At 49.5% G+C, this 20,096-nt stretch overlaps 1 protein-coding gene across 1 annotated transcript; it reads right to left on the reverse strand.

The window, feature by feature from the left end:
• Positions 1-1,655: 1,655 nt before the first annotated feature.
• Positions 1,656-19,827, reverse strand: LOC144606557 (ras-related protein Rab-34-like). The gene is made up of 9 exons (XM_078422812.1): positions 19,819-19,827; positions 17,890-17,954; positions 15,374-15,475; positions 12,861-12,925; positions 10,760-10,811; positions 7,684-7,765; positions 6,394-6,484; positions 3,819-3,926; positions 1,656-2,271 (listed from the first exon to the last, which is right to left on the reverse strand). Exons 1-9 carry the CDS (start codon positions 19,825-19,827, stop codon positions 2,204-2,206), a joined length of 642 nt encoding a protein of 213 aa, XP_078278938.1. The 3' UTR covers positions 1,656-2,203.
• Positions 19,828-20,096: the final 269 nt, after the last annotated feature.

The following is a 20,096-nucleotide window of genomic DNA, read 5'->3' on the forward strand; positions in this document are numbered from 1 at the left end:
AGCGGGTCAGGCAGCATCTCTGGAGAACATTGATTGGTGATGTTTTGGGTCGGGGCCCTTTTTTTAGTTTTCACCTGATGGGATTAAATTCCTAAACGTTTATTCTCCTAATAACAGACAAATGAATCCAATCCCCCAACAACTGGGTATTAATTTATGTCTTCAATGCATTGGCAAACATTTTCACTCATTGTGAATAGATTTGATTAAGATGTTATAAACTGTGAATTCAGTATTCTTCTATCAATGGCACTCTTGAAACTAGTTGACTGAATTATCAATAATGTTTTAAATGTCTGTGCCTGCTATTTCCTTACAAAACAAACTGCCGGAGGAAGTAGTTGAGGCAGGGACTACTGCAATGTTTAAGAAACATTTGGACAGTCTGAAGAAGGGTCTTGACCCAAAACGTCACCCATTCCTTCTCTCCAGAGATGCTGCCTGACCCACTGAGTTACTCCTGCATTTTGTGTCTATATTTGGACAGGTACATGGAGAGGACAGGTTTGGGGGGATATGGGGCGAACGCAGGCAGGTGGGACAAATGTAGCTGGGACATTGTTGGCCGGTGTGGGCAAGTTGGGCCGAAGGGCCTGTTTCTAAGCGGTGTCACTCTATGACTCTAAGGCCGTGCACTGCAGAAAGTGGCCTGGATGCATGGAGATGCCACTGAACCAGTGAATACTCTCGGAGAGTTCTTTCCAACAGGGGATGGGGATGGTGACTCCGGGTTACTTGAGGATTCCTGGAACAAGGGGCGGTGGCGCAGCGGTAGAGTTGCTGCCTCGCAGCGCCGGAGACCCGGGTTCCATCCTGACTACGGGCGCTGTCTGTACGGAGTTTGTACGTTCTCCCCGTGACCTGCGTAGGTTTTCTCCCACACTCCAAAGACATACAGGTTTGTAGGTTAATTGGCGGTTACAATTGTAAATTGTTCCAAGTGTGTGTGTGGGATAGTATTAGCGTGCGGGGATCGCTGGTCGGCACGAACTCAGTGGGCCGAAGGGCCTGTTTCCGCGCTGTATCTCTAAACTGAACTGAACCTATGTTGGGGAGCGCCTGTACTAGTCTTCAAGGAGAGTACAGTTTACCTAAACAAAGCAACACCACTACCAAGGAAGAGTTTAACTTTTGCAGGATTTTGGAAACAGCCTAGTTATGTATCAATGGGCCTTTTTACAATCTGCTCGATATTTCTTTCTGTTGAACTCAATGAAGATCACCTTGCAAAAGGCAGCCGTTTCCAACCAAACCAAAAGTTAAATCTGCCCGCATTTAATTTCCATTTGGAAAAAGATCTGCTAGTTTGCTAAAATCATGAACGAATCAAATTTGTCTCGCCTGTTGTCAATAAATGCACGAATCATGTGTGACATAGATTCAATCATCGGAAATGTGTTCTGTACAGAGATAAGGCATATTTTCTTTCTAATTAAAATTAAATTGATAACACGATGGTACAGCGGTAGAGTTGCTGCCGTACAGCGCCAGAGACCTGGGATACAGCATGGAAACAGGCCCTTCGGCCCACCGAGTCCGTGCCGACCGGCGATCCCCGCACACTAACGCTATCCTACACGCACACTGGGGACAATTCACACTTACACCAAGCCGATTAACCTACAAACCTGCACGTCTTTGGAGCGTGGGAGGAAACCGAAGATCTCGGAGAAAACCCAGGCGGGTCATGGGGAGAACGTACAAACTCCGCACAGACGGCGCCCGTAGTCGGGATCGAACCCGGCGCTGCATTCGCTGTAAGGCTGCAACTCTACCGCTGCGCCACCGTGATCGCCCTGGCTCGATTGTGATCACGTATTGTCTTTCCGCTGACTGGTTAGCACGCAACAACAAAGCTTTTTGCTCTACCTCGGTACACGTGACAGTAAACTAAACTGATGACTGACGACATTGACCCGGTCGACATCAAAGTGGGCGCTGGTAAACCGTACCGTTATTTCCTCCCCTTGGTACAGAGAGCGGGGTGTGCGATTATTATTATTAAATGGCAGTGATTTTACAGCGATGATTTGGGACGGTTCACAAGCAAGGAACCTTGCAAATCCCTCACATTCCGCCAGACCTTACAAGTTTTCTTACTACGAAGGTGATCGCTGGAGCCAATACTATATTGGCGCGACTAAATCTTTGGTTAAAGTAGGAGTTTAGTGCAACAGGTGACCTCTCTCGTTGGCGATCCCGCTCACTGGCAGCAGGTCGGCTTGGACTTCTTCCCATTTCTAGAGAAGCTTTTATCGTTATTGTTGAGGCCTGCAGTGGAAAAACAAAATCAGTGTTTCTAAATGCAGATATTATAATAGACAATAGACAATAGACCATAGACAATAGGTGCAGGAGTAGGCCATTCAGCCCTTCGAGCCAGCACCGCCATTCAATGCGATCATGGCTGATCACTCTCAATCAGTACCCCGTTCCTGCCTTCTCCCCATACCCACTCACTCCGCTATCCTTAAGAGCTCTATCCAGCTCTCTCTTGAAAGCATCCAACGAACTGGCCTCCACTGCCTTCTGAGGCAGAGAATTCCACACCTTCACCACTCTCTGACTGAAAAAGTTCTTCCTCATCTCCATTCTAAATGGCCTACCCCTTATTCTTAAACTGTGGCCCCTTGTTCTGGACTCCCCCAACATTGGGAACATGTTTCCTGCCTCTAATGTGTCCAATCCCCTAATTATCTTATATGTTTCAATAAGATCCCCCCTCATCCTTCTAAATTCCAGTGTATACAAGCCCAATCGCTCCAGTCTTTCAACATACGACAGTCCCGCCATTCCGGGAATTAACCTAGTGAACCTACGCTGCACGCCCTCCATAGCAAGAATATCCTTCCTCAAATTTGGAGACCAAAACTGCACACAGTACTCCAGGTGCGGTCTCACCAGGGCCCGGTACAACTGTAGAAGGACCTCTTTGCTCCTATCCGACAAAAACATTCTGAAATAGGGCGGCACGGTGGCGCAGCGGGTAGAGCTGCTGCCTCACAGCGCCAGAGACCTGACTACGGGCGCTGTCTGTACGGAGTTTGTACGTTCTCCCCGTGCTCCAGAGATGCTGCCTGATCCGCTGAGTTACTCCAGCACTTTGTGCCATAGAGTCATACAGTGTGGAAACAGGCCCTTAGGCCCAACTTGCCCACACCGACCAACATGTCCCATCTACACTAGACCCACTTGCCCGATCCCTCTAAGTCTAGCCTATCCATGTACCTGTCTAAATGTTTCCTAAACGTTGTGATAGTCCCTGCCTCAACTACCTCCTCCGGCAACTCGTTCCATTCACCCACTACCCTTTGCGTGAAAAAGTTGCCCCTCAGGTTCCTATAAAGTCCGTGTTCCCCCCCCCCCCCCCCCCACCATAAACCGACATCGTCTGGTTCTCGATTCGCAGGTCGCTGGGACTTTAGAGATACAGTGTGGAAACAGGGCCTTTCGGCCCACCGGGTCCGCGTCGACCAGCGATCCCCGCACATTCACCACTAGGGACAACCTTTACATTTACCAAGCCAATTAACCTACAAACCTGCACGTCTTTGGAGTGTGGGCGCAAACTGAAGATCTCGGGGAAAACCCACGGGGAGAACATACAAACTCCGTACAGACGGCGCCCGTAGTCGGGATGGAACCCGGGTCTCCGGCGCTGCATTCGCCGGGAGGCGGCAACTCTACCGCTGCGCCACCGTGCCGCCCTACACTACACTGGGCATATTCTATTCATCACCCCTCCCTCTGTACTGCCAGAGCTGAATGTCCACCATTGACAAGGGATTCTTTGAGCTTTGGTCAAGGACTATACTCACGGACAACGTCTCCGATCCTCCGAGGGCCAGTCTTCTCCAGCTCGGCCAAAACGTTGGCTTCAAAGGTCAACGAGGCCACGCGGAAGAAGAACTCATTCACGTTCTCACCTGTGGACGAAGACCAGAGGAGTGTAGGAAGGAACTGCAGGCGCCGGTTTAAATTGAAGGTTGACATGAAATGCTGGAGGAACTCAGCGGGGTCGGGCAGCGTCTCTGGAGAGAGGGAATGGGTGACGTTTCGGGTCGAGACCCTTCTTCAGACTGAAGAGGGGACCCGCCCCCTCCCCTGACTCCAGCACTTTGTGTCTATCTTTGGGAAGTAACTGGTGTCAGAGGTGATGGGGAGAAGGCAGGAGAATGGGGTGAGGAGGGAGAGATAGATCAGCCGTGATTGAATGGCGGAGTAGACTTGATGGGCCGAATGGCCCAATTCTACTCCTATCACTTATGACGTTATGACCTTATGAACTCACCCTGAACTGAGCTGCACACGTGAAATTCTATTCTTTTTGCATACAGTTCAGATCAGGCACAGTTACTATCAAGCTATTATAATGATAAAGTATAGAGGCTCCTCGACTTACGATAAACCCATCGTAAACCAAGAATATTGTAAGTCGAAAATGCATTTAATACACCTAACCTACCGAACATCATAGCCTAGCCTACCGAACATCATAGCCTAGCCTAGCCTACCGAACATCATAACACCTAACCTACCCAACAACACAGCCACCTGTGGGCGGCACGGTGGCGCAGCGGTAGAGTTGCTGCCTTACAGCGAATGCAGCGCTGGAGACCCGGGTTCGATCCCGACTACGGGCGCCGTCTGCACGGAGTTTGTACGTTCTCCCCGTGACCTGCGTGGGTTTTCTCCGAGATCTTCGGTTTCCTCCCACACTCCGAAGACGTACAGGTTTGTAGGTTAATTGGCTGGGCAAATGTAAAAATTGTCCCTAGTGGGTATAGGACAGTGTTAGTGTGCGGGGATCGCTGGGCGGCGCGGACCCGGTGGGCTGAAAGTGCCTGTTCCTGCGCTGTATCTCTAAACTAAACTAACCTGCCAACATCATAGCCACCTAACCTACCAACATCACAGCCACCTAACCTACCAACATCATGCCCTAGCCTAGCCTAACGTAAACGTGCTGAGAACACTTGCATTAGCCTACAGTTGGGCAAAGCGGTTGTTCACACTCGTGATGGCGTGGCTGACCGGTAGCTGCTGTTCGCTGCCGTTGCCCGGCATCACGAGAGAGTATCGTACTGCATATCGCGAGCACGGGAAAAGATCAACATTCGAAGCACAGTTTCTACTGAACGCGTATCGCTTTGGCACCATCGTAAAACCGAAATATCGTAAGTCGAAGCGTCGTACGTCGAGGAGCGTCCTGTACCATTGAACCTCAGGGATTTTGTTTCTGCCATTTTCCACCACATTGAGCTGATGGGACATTTGGAGCTTAAAACGTTCGCTGATGAATAGCTCAACAGTGCCACCCAGTGATACTGTGCAGTTAATAACAAAACTGAACTTTCACAACTCAGCTGATTTACTTTTACCAATCAGCTCATTCCTGAAACACTGATCCTCACTTTAATTGCTATGAAGTATTAAAATTTGGATGAGATTATACCATCCAGCAGATGCAACACCTTTCCACATAACACTATCACTGGAAGTTCAGCACGTTCCGCTCAACCAAACTAATTATCCATCCAGTCTCTGCCAATGGCACCTCTTCACTCCCAAATTCGTTAGAGGCAGGAAACATGTTCCCCATGTTGGGGGAGTCCAGAACCAGGGGGCACAGTTTAAGAATAAGGGGTCGGCCATTTAGAACTGAGATGAGGAAAAACTTTTTCAGTCAGAGAGTTGTGAATCTGTGGAATTCTCTGCCTCAGAAGGCAGTGGAGGCCAATTCTCTGAATGCATTCAAGAGAGAGCTAGATAGAGCTCTTAAGGATAGCGGGGTCAGGGGGTATGGGGAGAAGGCAGGAACGGGGTACTGATTGAGAATGATCAGCCATGATCACATTGAATGGCGGTGCTGGCTCGAAGGGCCGAATGGCCTACTCCTGCACCAATTGTCTATTAATTCATCGTTCTCTTCGATAAAGGGACAAGCAACTGCAGGGACAGGTCCACCATCGATGTTCCGGCAACTAGTGGTCTGGCACCTCCTTTAATCCGGACAAGATCATAAGATGATCATATGATATCCCCCCCCCCCACCCCCAGATGTTCCCCCGAAAATGTGTTGCCCAGGCCGGGCCAGGCGGCCGATCTCGACCTCATCGGGACTTCCGCGGCCGATGGAAATCGCCCCACTGGAGATCCGTTCCCATCGCCGACCTCCGAGGCCGACCTCGCGGTCCGCTGTCTCGGCGCGCGGCCCAGGCGGAACGTTCCGGTGCCGTCGGACTCCTCTCGGAGGCCGCGACTCCCATTGGTCCGGCAAAGACAGACAATCCGGGAGGGCCCTGGAAGCAAGGGTGCGGGGACGTCGGCGGTGGGCCTGCGTTGTTGGATCGTAGCTGTGGCTTGTGGAGAAAGTAACAGAAACGCACTCACCTGTGAGGGAAGACACGGCCCAATATTCAGCTTTGATTTCCTTGGCTACTTTGATGGCATCTTTCTCTATCAGGCAATACTGGGCAGCAGGCTGCAGACGACAAAGAAGAATGGGTCAGCATATTTTCAGAAGGTGGAACAGCGGTAGAGTCCAAGTAGAGTAGTAGAGACCCAACATGTCTCCAAGCGGCACGGTGGCGCAGCGGTAGAGTTGCTGCCTTACAGCGAATGCAGCGCCGGAGACTCAGGTTGGATCCTGACCACGGGCGCCGTCTGTACGGAGTTTGTACGTTCTCCCCGTGACCTGCGTGGGTTTTCTCCGAGATCTTCGGTTTCTTCCCACACTCCAAAGACGTACAGGTATGTAGGTTAATTGACTGGGTAAAATGTAAAAAAAACTGTCCCTAGTGTGTGTAGGATAGTGTTAATGTGCGGGGATTGCTGGGCGGCGCGGACTTGGTGGGCCGAAGGGCCTGTTTCCGTGCTGTATCTAAACATGCCCAGCTTGATCCATACACCCACCACCCTTTGTGCAAAAAATGTTACCCCTCAGATTCCTATAAAATCTTTCCACCTTCACCGTAAACCTAAGCCCTCTGGTTCTCGATTCTCCCAATTATTTCCCCACATGGTCACTCCTATTTGAGGGAAAGGCAATGAAGAGTGGAGCTGAGAGGAGACCATGAGGAGTAAGATGTCTTTAGAAAGACACAGAGTGCTGGAGTAACTCAGCGGGCCAGGCAGCATCTCAGGAGAACATGGATAGGTGACGTTTCACAGAGTGCTGGAGTAACTCAGCGGGTCAGGCAGCATCTCAGGGGAACATGGATAGGTGACGTTTCACAGAGTGCTGGAGTAACTCAGCGGGTCAGGCAGCATCTCTGGAGAACATGGACAGGTGACGTTTCCAGTCGGGAAGAAGGATTCCAATCTGAAACATCACCTGCTGGGGCGGCACGGTAGCGCAGCGGTAGAGTTGCTGCCTCACAGCGCCAGAGACCCGGGTTCAATCCTGACTACGGGCGCTGTCTGTATGAAGTTTGTACGTTCTCCCCGTAACCTGCGTGGGTTTTCTTTGAGATCCAGCAGCTTCCTCCCACACTCCGAAGACGTACAGGTTGGTAGGTTTAATTGGCTTCGGTAAAATGAGTAAATCATTCCTAGAGTGTGCGTAGGATAGTGCTCGTGTACGGGGGGATCGCTGGTCGGCACGGACTCGGTGGGCCGAAGGGCCTGTTTGTCCCCTACATCTCTAAACTGAACTGAAAACCAGAGGCTATTGGTACTTACGCTAACATCCTTCTTTGTCCCAACAAGGAACAGCAGCACTGAGGAAGGGTCATTTTCTTTGAGAGCATCTTTTAACCATTGTCTACGGAAAAAAAGCACCGAAACAAAGGTGAAGAGGGAACTGGACATAGCGGGGAAGACAACCGCGATGTTTCAAATCCAATTTTTATTTTTTATTCAGAAGTCTAATTTAATAGGTGAAAGTCCACGTTAAGATTTGTTATGTTATTTGTATGCAGCGTTATGGCTCGATGCTGAAATAAATTTCTATCAAACATTGCTTACATATATTTAATTAAAAAGCAGTGTAGATTTAGGTGCGTAGCAAGGAACTGTGGATAAGAAAATAACTGCAGATGCTGGTACAAATCGAAGGTATTTATTCACAAAATGCTGGAGTAACTCAGCAGGTCAGGCAGCATCTCGGGAGAGAAGGAATGGGTGACGTTTCGGGAGACCCAGCATTTTGTGAATAAGGAACTGTGGATGCTGGTTTATAAACATCAATTCTTGATTAGTTCGGGTGTCAGGGGTTATAGAAACATAGAAAATAGGTGCAGGAGTAGGCCATTCGGCCCTTGGAGCCTGCACCGCCATTCAATATGATCATGGCTGATCATCCAGCTCAGTAGCCTGTACCTGCCTTCTCTCCATACCCCCTGATCCCTTTAGCAAAAAGGGCCACATCTAACTCCCTCTTAAATATAGCCAATGAACTGGCCTCAACTACCTTCTGTGGCAGAGAATTCCACAGATTCACCACTCTCTGTGTGAAGAAATGTTTTCTCATCTCGGTCCTAAAAGACTTCCCCCTTATCCTTAAGCTGTGACCCCTGGTTCTGGACTCCCCCAACATCGGGAACAATCTTCCTGCATCTAGCCTGTCCAACCTCTTAAGAATTTTGTAAGTTTCTATAAGATCCCCCCTCAGTCTTCTAAATTCCAGCGAGTACAAGCCTAGTCTATCCAGTCTTTCCTCATATGAAAGTCCCGCCATCCCAGGGATCAATCTGGTGAACCTTCTCTGTACTCCCTCTAAGGCAAGAACGTCTTTCCTCAGGTTAGGAGACCAAAACTGCACACAATACTCCAGGTGTGGTCTCACCAAGGGAGAAGGCAGGAGTGACAGAGTGATACAGTGTGGAAACAGGCCCTTCGGCCCAACTTGCCCACACCGGCAAACAATGTCCCAACTACACTAGTTCCACCTGCCTGCGTTTGGTCCATATCCCTCCAAACCAGTCCTATCCATGTACCTGTCTAAATGTTTCTTAAACGTTGGGATAGTCCCAGCCTCAACTACCTCCTCTGGCAGCTCGTTCCATACACCCACCACCCTCTGTGTGGAAAAGTTACCCCTCAGATTCCTATTAAATCTCTTCCCCTTCACCTTGCACCTATGTCCTCTGGTCCTCGATTCACCTACTCTGGGCAAGAGACTGTGCGTCTACCCGATCTATTCCTCTCATGATTTTATACGCCTCTCTAAGATCACCCCTCATCCTCCTGCGCTCCAGGGAATAGAGTCCCAGCCTGCTCAACCTCACCCTGTAGCTCACACTCTCGAGCCCTGACAACATCCTCGTAAATCCTCTCTGTACCCTTTCCATCTTGACAAGATCTTTCCTATAACATGGTGGCCATGTTAACTGAACACAATACTAATGGAGTTAGGAGGGAGAGATAGATCAGCCATGATTGAATGGCGGAGTTGACTTGACGGGGCCCAATGGCCTAATCCTGCTCACTTATAACAAGAGTACAAGAAGAGTCGATTACATTGAGACAGTGAACAAGAGTCGCCATGTTTCCCACGCCATTTTATCACACGTCTAACGAAGCAACTGCGTAAAGCGGACATATTAATAACACAAAATGAAAAGGGTTTGAAGGTTTCCCTTCAGACTCAGTGGGAGGTAGAGGGGTCGCACGACTGAGTCTGGGTACTGGGCCACCTTAGCATGTGTCCCCTTTACAATGACAGCACAACGGAAGTGGCGGCGCCTAACGGCTGCGGCTCGCTAGCAGTCTGTTCGTCTTTTTTCCTTTTTTTTTGTTGTGTGTCGGTGTTGGGATGGTTTTTGTGTTTTTTTGGTTGTGTATGTGTGGTGTGGGTGCGGGGAAACCTTTCTCTTTTTGGTCGCTTCCTCACGGCGCGGGGTGCGGCTCGGCCGCGGGGCCTTCCATCGCCCGGTGCGGCTCGGCCGCTGGACTTAACATCGTCCGGTGCAGCTCGGCCACTGGATTTAACAGTGCCTGGTGCGGCTTGGCCGCGGGGCCTTCCATCGCCCGGTGCGGCTCGGCTGCGGGGCCTAACATCGCTGGTGCGGCTCGGCCGCTGGACTTAACAGTGCCCGGTGCGGCTCGGCCGCGGGGCCTAACATCGCTGGTGCGGCTCGGCCGCGGGGCCTAACATCGCTGGTGCGGCTCGGCCGCTGGACTTAACAGTGCCCGGGCCGCGGGGCCTAACATCGCCCGGCGCGGCTCGGCCACGGGACTTTTAATCGCTGGTGCGGCTCGGCCGCTGGACTTAACATCGCCCGGTGCGGCTTGGCCGCGGGGCCTTCCATCGCCCGGTGCGGCTCGGCCGCGGGGCCTAACATCGCCCGGTGCGGCTCGGCCGCTGGACTTAACATCGCCCGGTGCGGCTTGGCCGCTGGACCTAACATCGCCTGGTGCGGCTCGGCCGTGGGGCCTAACATCGCCCGGTGCGGCTCGGCCGCGGGACTTAGCTGCGCACGGCTCGGCCGCGGGGCATTCCATCGCCCGGTTCGGCCGCGAGACGTCTCAGCGCCCGGTGCGACTCGGCCGCGGGGACTTCAATCCCCTTGTGGGGACTGTGCGGGTCGGTCGGGGACGAGCTGTCTGTCCGTGGGCGTGGGGAAGAGAGTGGAAGTTTTGTTGCCTCCATCACAGTGAGGGGGTGTTTGGAGTCACTGTGATGGACGTTTGTGTTGGGGTCGTGTGTCTTGTGTTCTTTTTTGTGTGTGACTGCTATGTAGTTTTGTTCGGTACCTTGGTACCGAATGACAAATAAAGCTCTGTTGAACTGTTGAAGAGCCATTTGGTGACTTACTTCACATGACCCAGAGATGCGATGTCAGTCACGTCAAACACGATTATTATTGCTGAAAGAAAAGTGCATTATTGTCATTATTATTGTCACCGTGACAATGTTTAAGTAACACCCCCTCTCTCGTTCCTGTATACCTTCCCAGTGTGCACTCATGTTTCCCACCATCCCGCCCCTCTCTCCCCCCCCCCCCCCATCCCAGTATCTCATAAGGTCATGAGGAATTTAGTTTCGTTTAGTTTAGGGATACAGCGCAATAGAGAAACGGGCCCTTCGGCCCACCGGGTCCGCGCCGACCAGCGATCCCCGCGCACTAACACCATCCTACACCCACTAGGGACAATTTGCACTTATGCCAAGGCAATTAACCTACAAACCTGCACGTCTTCGGAGTGTGGGAGGAAACCGAAAATCTCGGAGAAAACCCATGCAGGTCTCTAAACTAAACTCGGCTAAACGTTCCTGTAAACCTCCTCTGGACCCTCTCCAATGCCAGCACACCCCCCTCCTCAGATACCGGGCCCAAAATAGGAAACTGTAAGCAATAAACCAGGATCCCTCAGCACTGTAGTATAAGAAAATAACTGCAGATGCTGGTGCAAATCGAAGGTATTTATTCACAAAATGCTGGAGTAACTCAGCAGGTCAGGCAGCATCTCGGGAGAGAAGGAATGGGTGACGTTTCGGGTCGAGACCCTTCTTCAGACTGAGGGAGTCTGAAGAAGGGTCTCGACCCGAAACGTCACCCATTCCTTCTCTCCCGAGATGCTGCCTGACCTGCTGATTCACTCCAGCATTTTGTGAATAAATGCCCTCAGCACTGTGTTGTGCCAACATCATATGTTTGAACCTATCGGGCTAAACCAAATCTGATCGACCCACAGTAACCTCACGTTTCACAGCTACTTGATTTACATGTTTTAGTTCCGCGCGCTTGTCTCTTTTAGGCCATTTAGAACGGAGATGAGGAAAAACTTTTTCACTCAGCGAGTTGTAAATCTGTGGAATTCTCTGCCTCAGAAGGCAGTGGAGGCCAATTCTCTGAATGCTTTCAAGAGAGAGTTAGATGGAGCTCTTAAGGATAGCGGAGTCAGGGGGTATGGGGAGAAGGCAGGAATGGGGTACTGATTGAGAATGATCAGCCATGATCACATCAAATGGCGGTGCTGGCTCGAAGGGCCGAATGGCCTCCTCCTGCACCTATTGTCTATTGTCCCATCACTAGAAACTCAGTCCTATTTACACAGTCCCATTTTCGGATTAGCGCACTTATAAACTTATGCCTGGCAAATTTATACACCAGCTTTCAAAGTTATCGTATGAGTTTAGGTTTGCTTAACAGAAAGACAACTCAACTCAAATGACCGCCAGCAGCTGTTAGGTGACATGTTTAAATGTTTCTGCCTTTGGGGTGTGCTTTTCCGATTACAGATCGTGAACGGGTAATCTTCTCGGTCTTATGTTCCGACTGTAAGTATTGTGCATTTCAGGTAAAGAACTGTACAGATGGAAGGGAAATAGACAATAGGTGCAGGAGGAGGCCATTCGGCCCTTCGTGCCAGCACCGCCATTCAATGTGATCACGGCTGATCATTCTCAATCAGTACCCCGTTCCTGCCTTCTCCCCATACCCCCTGACTCCGCTATCCTTAAGAGCTCTATCCAGCTCTCTCTTGAATGCATTCAGAGAATTGGCCTCCACTGCCTTCTGAGGCAGAGAATTCCACAGATCCACAACTCTCTGACTGAAAAGGTTTTTCCTCATCTCTGTTCATAATGCTTCGTTATGATGCACCCACATTTATTTCAATCGGTCGTGTAGTCGCATAGGTTGCCTGGCACGTGTTTAATTTACAGGAAATACAAAACTGCAGATGCTGGTTCAAATCGAAGGTGGACACAGAATGCTGGAGTAACTCAGCGGGTCAGGCAGCATCTCGGGAGAGAAGGAATGGGTGACGTTTCGGGTCGAGACCTTCCTTCCACATGTTTAATTTACACGCCTTTTGATGGACGTGCTACTTTTCAAGCCGGTGACCCCCGTACAAATGGCGAGGTGCCCAGACCTTCTACAGTACCAGATACGACTGAAGATAAAATGTACCTTGAGCTCCTCTGTAGTAAGTTGATGCGATGCACTTGAATCTCTCCTGGCCTGCTGTGTCCCATCTATTGCACAATAAAAGGAGACGTTGAGGTTTATGTACAATCTACTTGCATCTGAATGTAACTTAACGCGGCACGCTGGCGCAGCGGTAGAGTTACTGCCTCGCGGCGCCAGAGACTCGGGTTCCATCCTGACTGCGGGTGCAGTCTGTATGGAGTTTGTACGTTCTCCCCGTGACCTGCGTGGGTTTTCTCCGGGTGCTCCGGTTTCCTCACACACTCCAAAGATGTGCAGGTTTGTAGGTTAATTGGCTTCGATAAAATGGTAAATTATCCCGAGCGTGTGTAGGATAGCGTTGAAAGACTGGATCGACTAGGCTTGTATACACTGGAATTTAGAAGGATGAGAGGGGATCTTATCGAAACGTATAAGATTATTAAGGGGTTGGACACGTTAGAGGCAGGAAACCTGTTCCCAATGTTGGGGGAGTCCAGAACAAGGGCCCACAGTTTAAGAATAAGGGGTAGGCCATTTAGAACGGAGATGAGGAAAAACATTTTCAGTCAAAGAGTTGTGAATCTGTGGAATTCTCTGCCTCAGAAGGCAGTGGAGGCCAATTCTCTGAATGCATTCAAGAGATAGAGTTCTTAAGGATAGCGGAGTCAGCGGGTACGGGGAGAAGGCAGGAACGGGGTACTGATTGAGAATGATCAGCCATGATCACATTGAATGGCGGTGCTGGCTCGAAGGGCCGAATGGCCTCCTCCTGCACCTATTGTCTATTGTCGTCTACCCTGGGTAGTTCTATGGAACTGGCAACACTTGCAGCAAAGCGTCAACTGTGGCACTCTGAAGCACCAATTGCCACTTTTGATTGTTGTAGTTGGCATACGAAAGAAGAAGACCTCCTGGTTGGGAGCTGGGGATTGGTCAAGGGTCAATAAGTCCAAGGTCATTGATCTGTCATCCACAGCTATTAACCAGAGGCCGCAGGGCATCAATGAGTCATCCAGATGTGTTGCTCAAAGGTCAACGGATATAATTCATGGTTCAGTAAAAATACTGACGTCTGGTCACTGAATATGAATCAGGGGTTAGCTTGTGTAGAGCAGAGGTCTTTGTACAACAATGAATGGCCCACTATCTCTTCATCAGAGATCAATAACTATCGACACATCAACTCAGTGGATATGTTTAAGGCAGAGATAGATAGATTCTTGATTAAGGGTTATGGGGAGAAGGCAGGAGAATGGGGTTAGGAAGGAGAGATTGATCAGCCATGATTGAATGGCGGAGTAGACTTGACGGGCCGAATGGCCTAATTCTACTCCTATCACTAATGACCTTCTGAGCTAAACAAACCGCAGCAGAATCTCAGCGGGTCGGGCTGCATCTGTGAAGGGAAGAAAATAACATACCCTGGTACCACGCCACAACTCTCTCCAAAACCTCAACAACTGGCATCTGGAGTATTGTGTAGGAAGGAACTGCAGATGCTGGTTTACACCGAAGATAGACACAAAGTGCTGGAGTAACTCAGCGGGTCAGGCAGCATCTTCAGAGTTACTTCAGCATTTTGTCTGTACGGTGTTCAGATCTGAGCACCATGTTATAGGAAAGATGTCAAGTTGGGAAGGCTGCAAAGAAGATTTACGAGGATGTTGCCAGGACTCAAGGGTCTGAGCTATAGGAGAGGTTGGGGCAGGCTGGGACTCTATTCCTTGGAGCGCAGGAGGACGAGTGGAGATCTTACAGAGGTGTACAAAATCAGGAGAGGAATAGATCGGGTCGATGCACAGAGTCTCTTGTCCCGAGTCGGATAATCGAGAACCAGAGGACATAGGTTTAAGGTGAAGGGGGAAAAATTCAATAGGAACCTGAGGGGCAACTTTTTTTACACAAATGTGGTGGGCGTATTGAACGAACTGCCAGAGGAGGAAGTTGAGGCATGGACCATCGCAACGTTTAAGAAATACCAGACCAAGTTGGGCACAAACCTCTCCTGCATTGGTGCAGCACCCTCTCCTCCCCTCTTCCCACCCTCCCCTCTCCCCCTCCCTCCCTCCACCCCCCTCCATCCCTCCCTTTCCCCTCCCTCCCTAGGAGATAGATTTAAACTTTAAAATGTGAATAACTTCAAAAATATAACACCGATTTCAATGAAACTTCTTCCATTAGCACCAATGGGACGACGGTGAGTAAGGTGGGCCTGATATTGTCGGGCTATCGTGTACCGTTTCGGCTGTGGTTCAGGAACAAACAAACAAACAAACGAGAGTTTTAGTTTATAGATTTGGACAGATACGTCCAAACAGGACAGGTTTGGAGGGATATGGGCCAAACGCAGGCAGGTGGGACTAGTGTGGATGGGACATGTTGGCTGGTATAGGCAAGTTGGGCTGAAGGGCCTTTTTCCACGCTGTGTGAACTTTATGACTGTGTGGGCACTGTTGGCCATGCTGAGGGAAGTGCGCACACCACTGACGTCCAGGGTTCAACAGTGTACCTACAGTTGCAAACTGAAGGGGACTCCCAGAACTTCGAACCGTTCCATCTCAAAGTCCACTCCAATAGTCGCCTTGTAATTCTTGTCAAAGACATCCTTGCAGAAACTGAAAGGGAAATGGAGACATTAAAAAAGTGCCAAGAAATAAATATCAATCACCTCACCCTTTACCGAGAAAAGGCAGTCAATGGATATTTCATAAGAAGGGGATTGATAGACAATAGACAATAGGTGCAGGAGGAGGCCATTCGGCCCTTCGAGCCAGCACCACCATTCAATGTGATCATGGCTGATCATTCTCAATCAGTACCCCGTTCCTGCCTTCTCCCCATACCCCCTGACTCCGCTATCCTTAAGAACTCTATCTAGCTCTCTCTTGAATGCATTCAGAGAATTCACCTCCACTGCCTTCTGAGGCAGAGAATTCCACAGATTCACAACTCTCTGACTGAAAAAGTTTTTCCTCATCTCAGTTCTAAATGGCCTACCCCTTATTCTTAAACTGTGGCCCCTGGTTCTGGATAGATTCTTGATGCAAATTAGATTTAGATTTACATTTAGAGATACAGCGCGGAAACAGGCCCTTCGGCCCACTGAGTCCGCGCCGCCCAGCGATCCCCGCACACTAACACTATCCTACACACACTAGGGACAATTTTTACATTTGCCCAGTCAATTAACCTACATACCTGCACGTCTTTGGAGTGTGGGAGGAAACCGAAGACCTCGGAGAAAACCCACGCAGGTCACGGGGAGAACGTACAAACTCCGTACAGACGGCGCCCGTAGTCGGGATCAAACCTGAGTGTCCGGCGCTGCATTCGCTGTAAGGCAGCAACTCTACCGCTGCGCCACTGTGCCGCAGATACATTTATGAACATAGATTTGGGTAAATTTATGTGTGAGGAAAAAAAACTGCATGTGCTGGTCTAAATCGAAGGTAGACACAAAGTGCTGGAGTAACTCAGCGGGTCGGGCAGCATCTTGGGAGGGAAGGAATGGGTGACGTTTCGGGTCGAGACCCTTCTTCAGGGTAAATTTATGATACTTATGAACAAGTCAGATAAACACCTCCGTGACAGGTAGGGAATTAATCAATTATTAAGATATTTTTTGATGGAGTTTAAAAAAAAAATATTAATACAAGTAACATTTCATTTCAGATTTCCAGTGTCTGCAGTGGTTTTGGACAGACTCTTGATGTGTGTGTTATTGCATTAATGGAGCTGTTAAGGACCTGAATTGAATTGCATTGTTGTTGGGACAAATAAGAGAGGACCTCATTGAAACAGTGAGTGGCCTGGATAGAGACAATGTGGAGAAGATGTTTCCACCAGTGGGAGAGTCCCGGAACAGAGGGCACAGCCTCAGAATAAAAGGACATATCTTTAGAAAGGAAATGAGGAGGAATTTCTTTGGTCAGAGGGTGGTGAATCTGTGGAATTCATTGCCACAGACAGCTGTGGAGGCCAAGTCAGTGGATATTTTTAAAGCGGAGATTGACAGAATCTTGATTACTACGGGTGTCAGAGGTTATGGGGAGAAGGCAGGAGAATGGGGTTGAGAGGGAGAGATAGATCAGCCACGATTGAATGACGGAGTGGACTCGATGGGCCGAATGGCCTAATTCTGCTCCTGAGTTATGGACTTATGAAAACGACAGAAAATTGCAAGAAGGGGCAAGGAACTGCAGATGCCTCAGCGGGTCAGGCAGCATCTGTGGACAGAAGGAATGGGTGACGTTTCACAGAGTGCTGGAGTAACTCAGCGGGTCAGGCAGCATCTGTGGACAGAAGGAATGGGTGACGTTTCACAGAGTGCTGGAGTAACTCAGTGGGTCAGGCAGCATCTGTGGACAGAAGGAATGGGTGACGTTTCGGGTCGAGACCCTTCTTCAGACTCAATGGGTGACGTTTCACAGAGCGCTGGAGTAACTCAGCGGGTCAGGCAGCATCTGTGGACAGAAGGAATGGGTGACGTTTCGGGTTGAGACCCTTCTTCGGACAAGGGAGTACGGGGAAAGGGGAACAAGAGATGTAGACGGTGATGTGGAGAGATATAGAACAAATGAATGAAAGACGCGCCAAAAAGTAACGATGATAAAGGAAACAGGTCATTGTTTGCTGTGGAAAGGTGAGAACGAAAGACTTGGGTGGGGGAGGGACGGAGGGAGAGGGAATGCCGGGGTGACTTGAAGTTCTAATCTAAGGCCCCTCTCGGTCATGGCTGACCATGGGTGATGCACCCTGGGTATTGGCTGCTTGCTCTAAACCTCGGCTGGAGCAACGTTGACGTGCGACGTCTAACTTGACGTTAGAGAAGTCAATGTCCGTACCGCTGGGGTGTAAACTGCCCGAGCGAAATATGAGATGCTGTTCCTCCAATTTGCGTTTAGCCTCACTCTGACAACGGAGGAGACCCAGGGCAGAAAGGTCAGTGTGGGAATGGGAGGGGGGGGGGGAATTAAATATTCCCTTTGTTTAATATTCAGACATGGGCCCATTTTCCATCCATACTCACCGGTTGATTAAACAGGTTTTTCCCACCGACAGGTCTCCCACCACGATAATCTTAGAGATCTTCACCTAAAATAAAAACACATTTATTTGAGAGACCTTCCTAAAGAATGTTTGACGGCAATGGGCCTGTACTCGCTGGAGTTTGGAAGGATGAGGGTGGTTTGGGGGGGGGGGACATCAGTGAAACTTACCGAACAGTGAAAGGCCTGGATAGAGTGGATGTGGCAGAGGATGTTTCCACTAGTGGGAGAGTCTAGGACCAGAGGGCACAGCCTCAGAATTAAAGGATGTTCCTTTTAGGAAGGAGACGAGGAGGAATGTCTTTAGCCAGAGGGCGGTGAATCTGTGGAATTCATTGCCACAGACGGCTGTGGAGGCCAAGTCATTGGATATTTTAAAGCAGAGATTGACAGAATCTTGATTAGTACGGATGAATGAATGAGTTTATTGGCCAAGTACGTGCAGATACAAGGAATGTGCCTTGGTGCTCCGCTCACAAATGACAACACAAACGTACAGTTAACAATTAAGAATAAAGCATAAACCACATCAAAACAATAAGGATACAACATTACGGTCCAAACTTGTGGGTGAAAATAAACCAGAGCACAAAAGAGACTACAGTGAGTAGAACTATCACTTGTGGGAAAAAAGCTGTTTTTATGTCTGGCTGTGGCTTGCTTTGACAGTCCGGAGTCGCCTTCCAGAGGGAAGTGCTTCAAAGATTTGTCAGGGGTTGTGGGGAGAAGGCTGGAGAATGCGGTTGAGAGGGGAAGATAGATCGGCCATGATTGAATGACGGAGAAGACTCGATGGGCCGAATGGCCCAATTCTGCTCCTGTGAGTTATGAACTTATGAAAACGACAGAAAATTGCAAGGAGGAAGACGGAACTGCAGATGCTGGAATCTTGAGCTAAACACGAGGTGAGTTCCAGGCACCCATCACCCTCTGTGTAAAACACAAGGCCCAAACATCTCCTTTGCACATTGCCACTCTCACCTTAAAGCCTTCGACCTTTCCCACAAGAACCTGTTACACAACTTGTTGTAAAGGTTATAAGGTCATAAGTGATAGGAGAAGAATTAGGCCATTCGGCCCATCAAGTCTACTCCGCCATTCAATCATGGCTGATCTATCTCTCCCTCCCAACCCCGTTCTCCTGCCTTCTCCCCATATCCTCTGAAACCTGTATCTATCCATTTCTGCCTTAAAGATGTCCACTGACTTGGCCCCTACAGTCTTCAGTGGCAATGAATTCCACAGATTCACCGCCCTCTGGCTAAATAAATTTTCTCCTCATCTCCTTCTGAAAAGAACGTCCTTTATTTCTGAGGTTCTGCCATGTTTGGTGATGGGATTGGAAACGCTAGAGGCAGGAAACATGTTCCCGGTGTTGGGGGAGTCCCGAACCAGGGGCCACAGTTTAAGAATAAGGGGTAGGCCATTTAGAACTGAGATGAGAAAGAACATTTTCACTCAGAGAGTTGTGAAGCTGTGGAATTCTCTGGCTCAGTGGAGGCCAAGTCTCTGAATGCTTTCAAGAGAGAGTTCGATAGAGCTCTTAAGGATAGCGGAGTCAGGGGGTATGGGGAGAAGGCAGGAACGGGGTACTGATTGAGAATGATCAGCCATGATCACGGTGAATGGCGGTGCTGGCTCGAAGGGCCGAATGCCTACTCCTATTGTCTATTGCCCAGCCCATGTATTTTTATTTTGTGGTCAGACGTGTGAGATTCATGCGTCAGTAAGCAATGTTTTCAGCAGAGCCCTGCATTCAATTTTAGAATGAGCATGTTTGTTTCTCACTTATAAAAACAAAACACAGATTTTATCCACCAGGATCCTCCTCCTCCCTCTTTTAACCTTTGCTGAGATTAGCAACGGCCTCTGGGTTTGTTGCAAGGCCCAGTTACCTAGCTACACCATACCTGAGACATATTATAGCTTGTATCAAAGGTCTCGTGCACAGAGCTACCTTAGCAACCAAGTATTAATCCAGCTTCAACAGCGAACTGAGAAACCTCCACACTGAGTGAATGGCTGGGCCCTGTACAAATCCAAAAACACATCTCCATCAATGGAGGATAGACGCAGAGTGCTGGAGTAACTCAGCGGGTCAGGCAGCATCTCTGGAGAGAAGGAATGGGTGACGTTTCGGGTCGAGACCCTTCTTCAGACTGAGGCTGATTCACTTGCTCAGTCTGAA

The sequence above is a fragment of the Rhinoraja longicauda genome, chromosome 26 (assembly GCF_053455715.1).
Source record: "Rhinoraja longicauda isolate Sanriku21f chromosome 26, sRhiLon1.1, whole genome shotgun sequence".
Classification (NCBI taxonomy): Eukaryota; Metazoa; Chordata; class Chondrichthyes; order Rajiformes; family Arhynchobatidae; genus Rhinoraja; species Rhinoraja longicauda.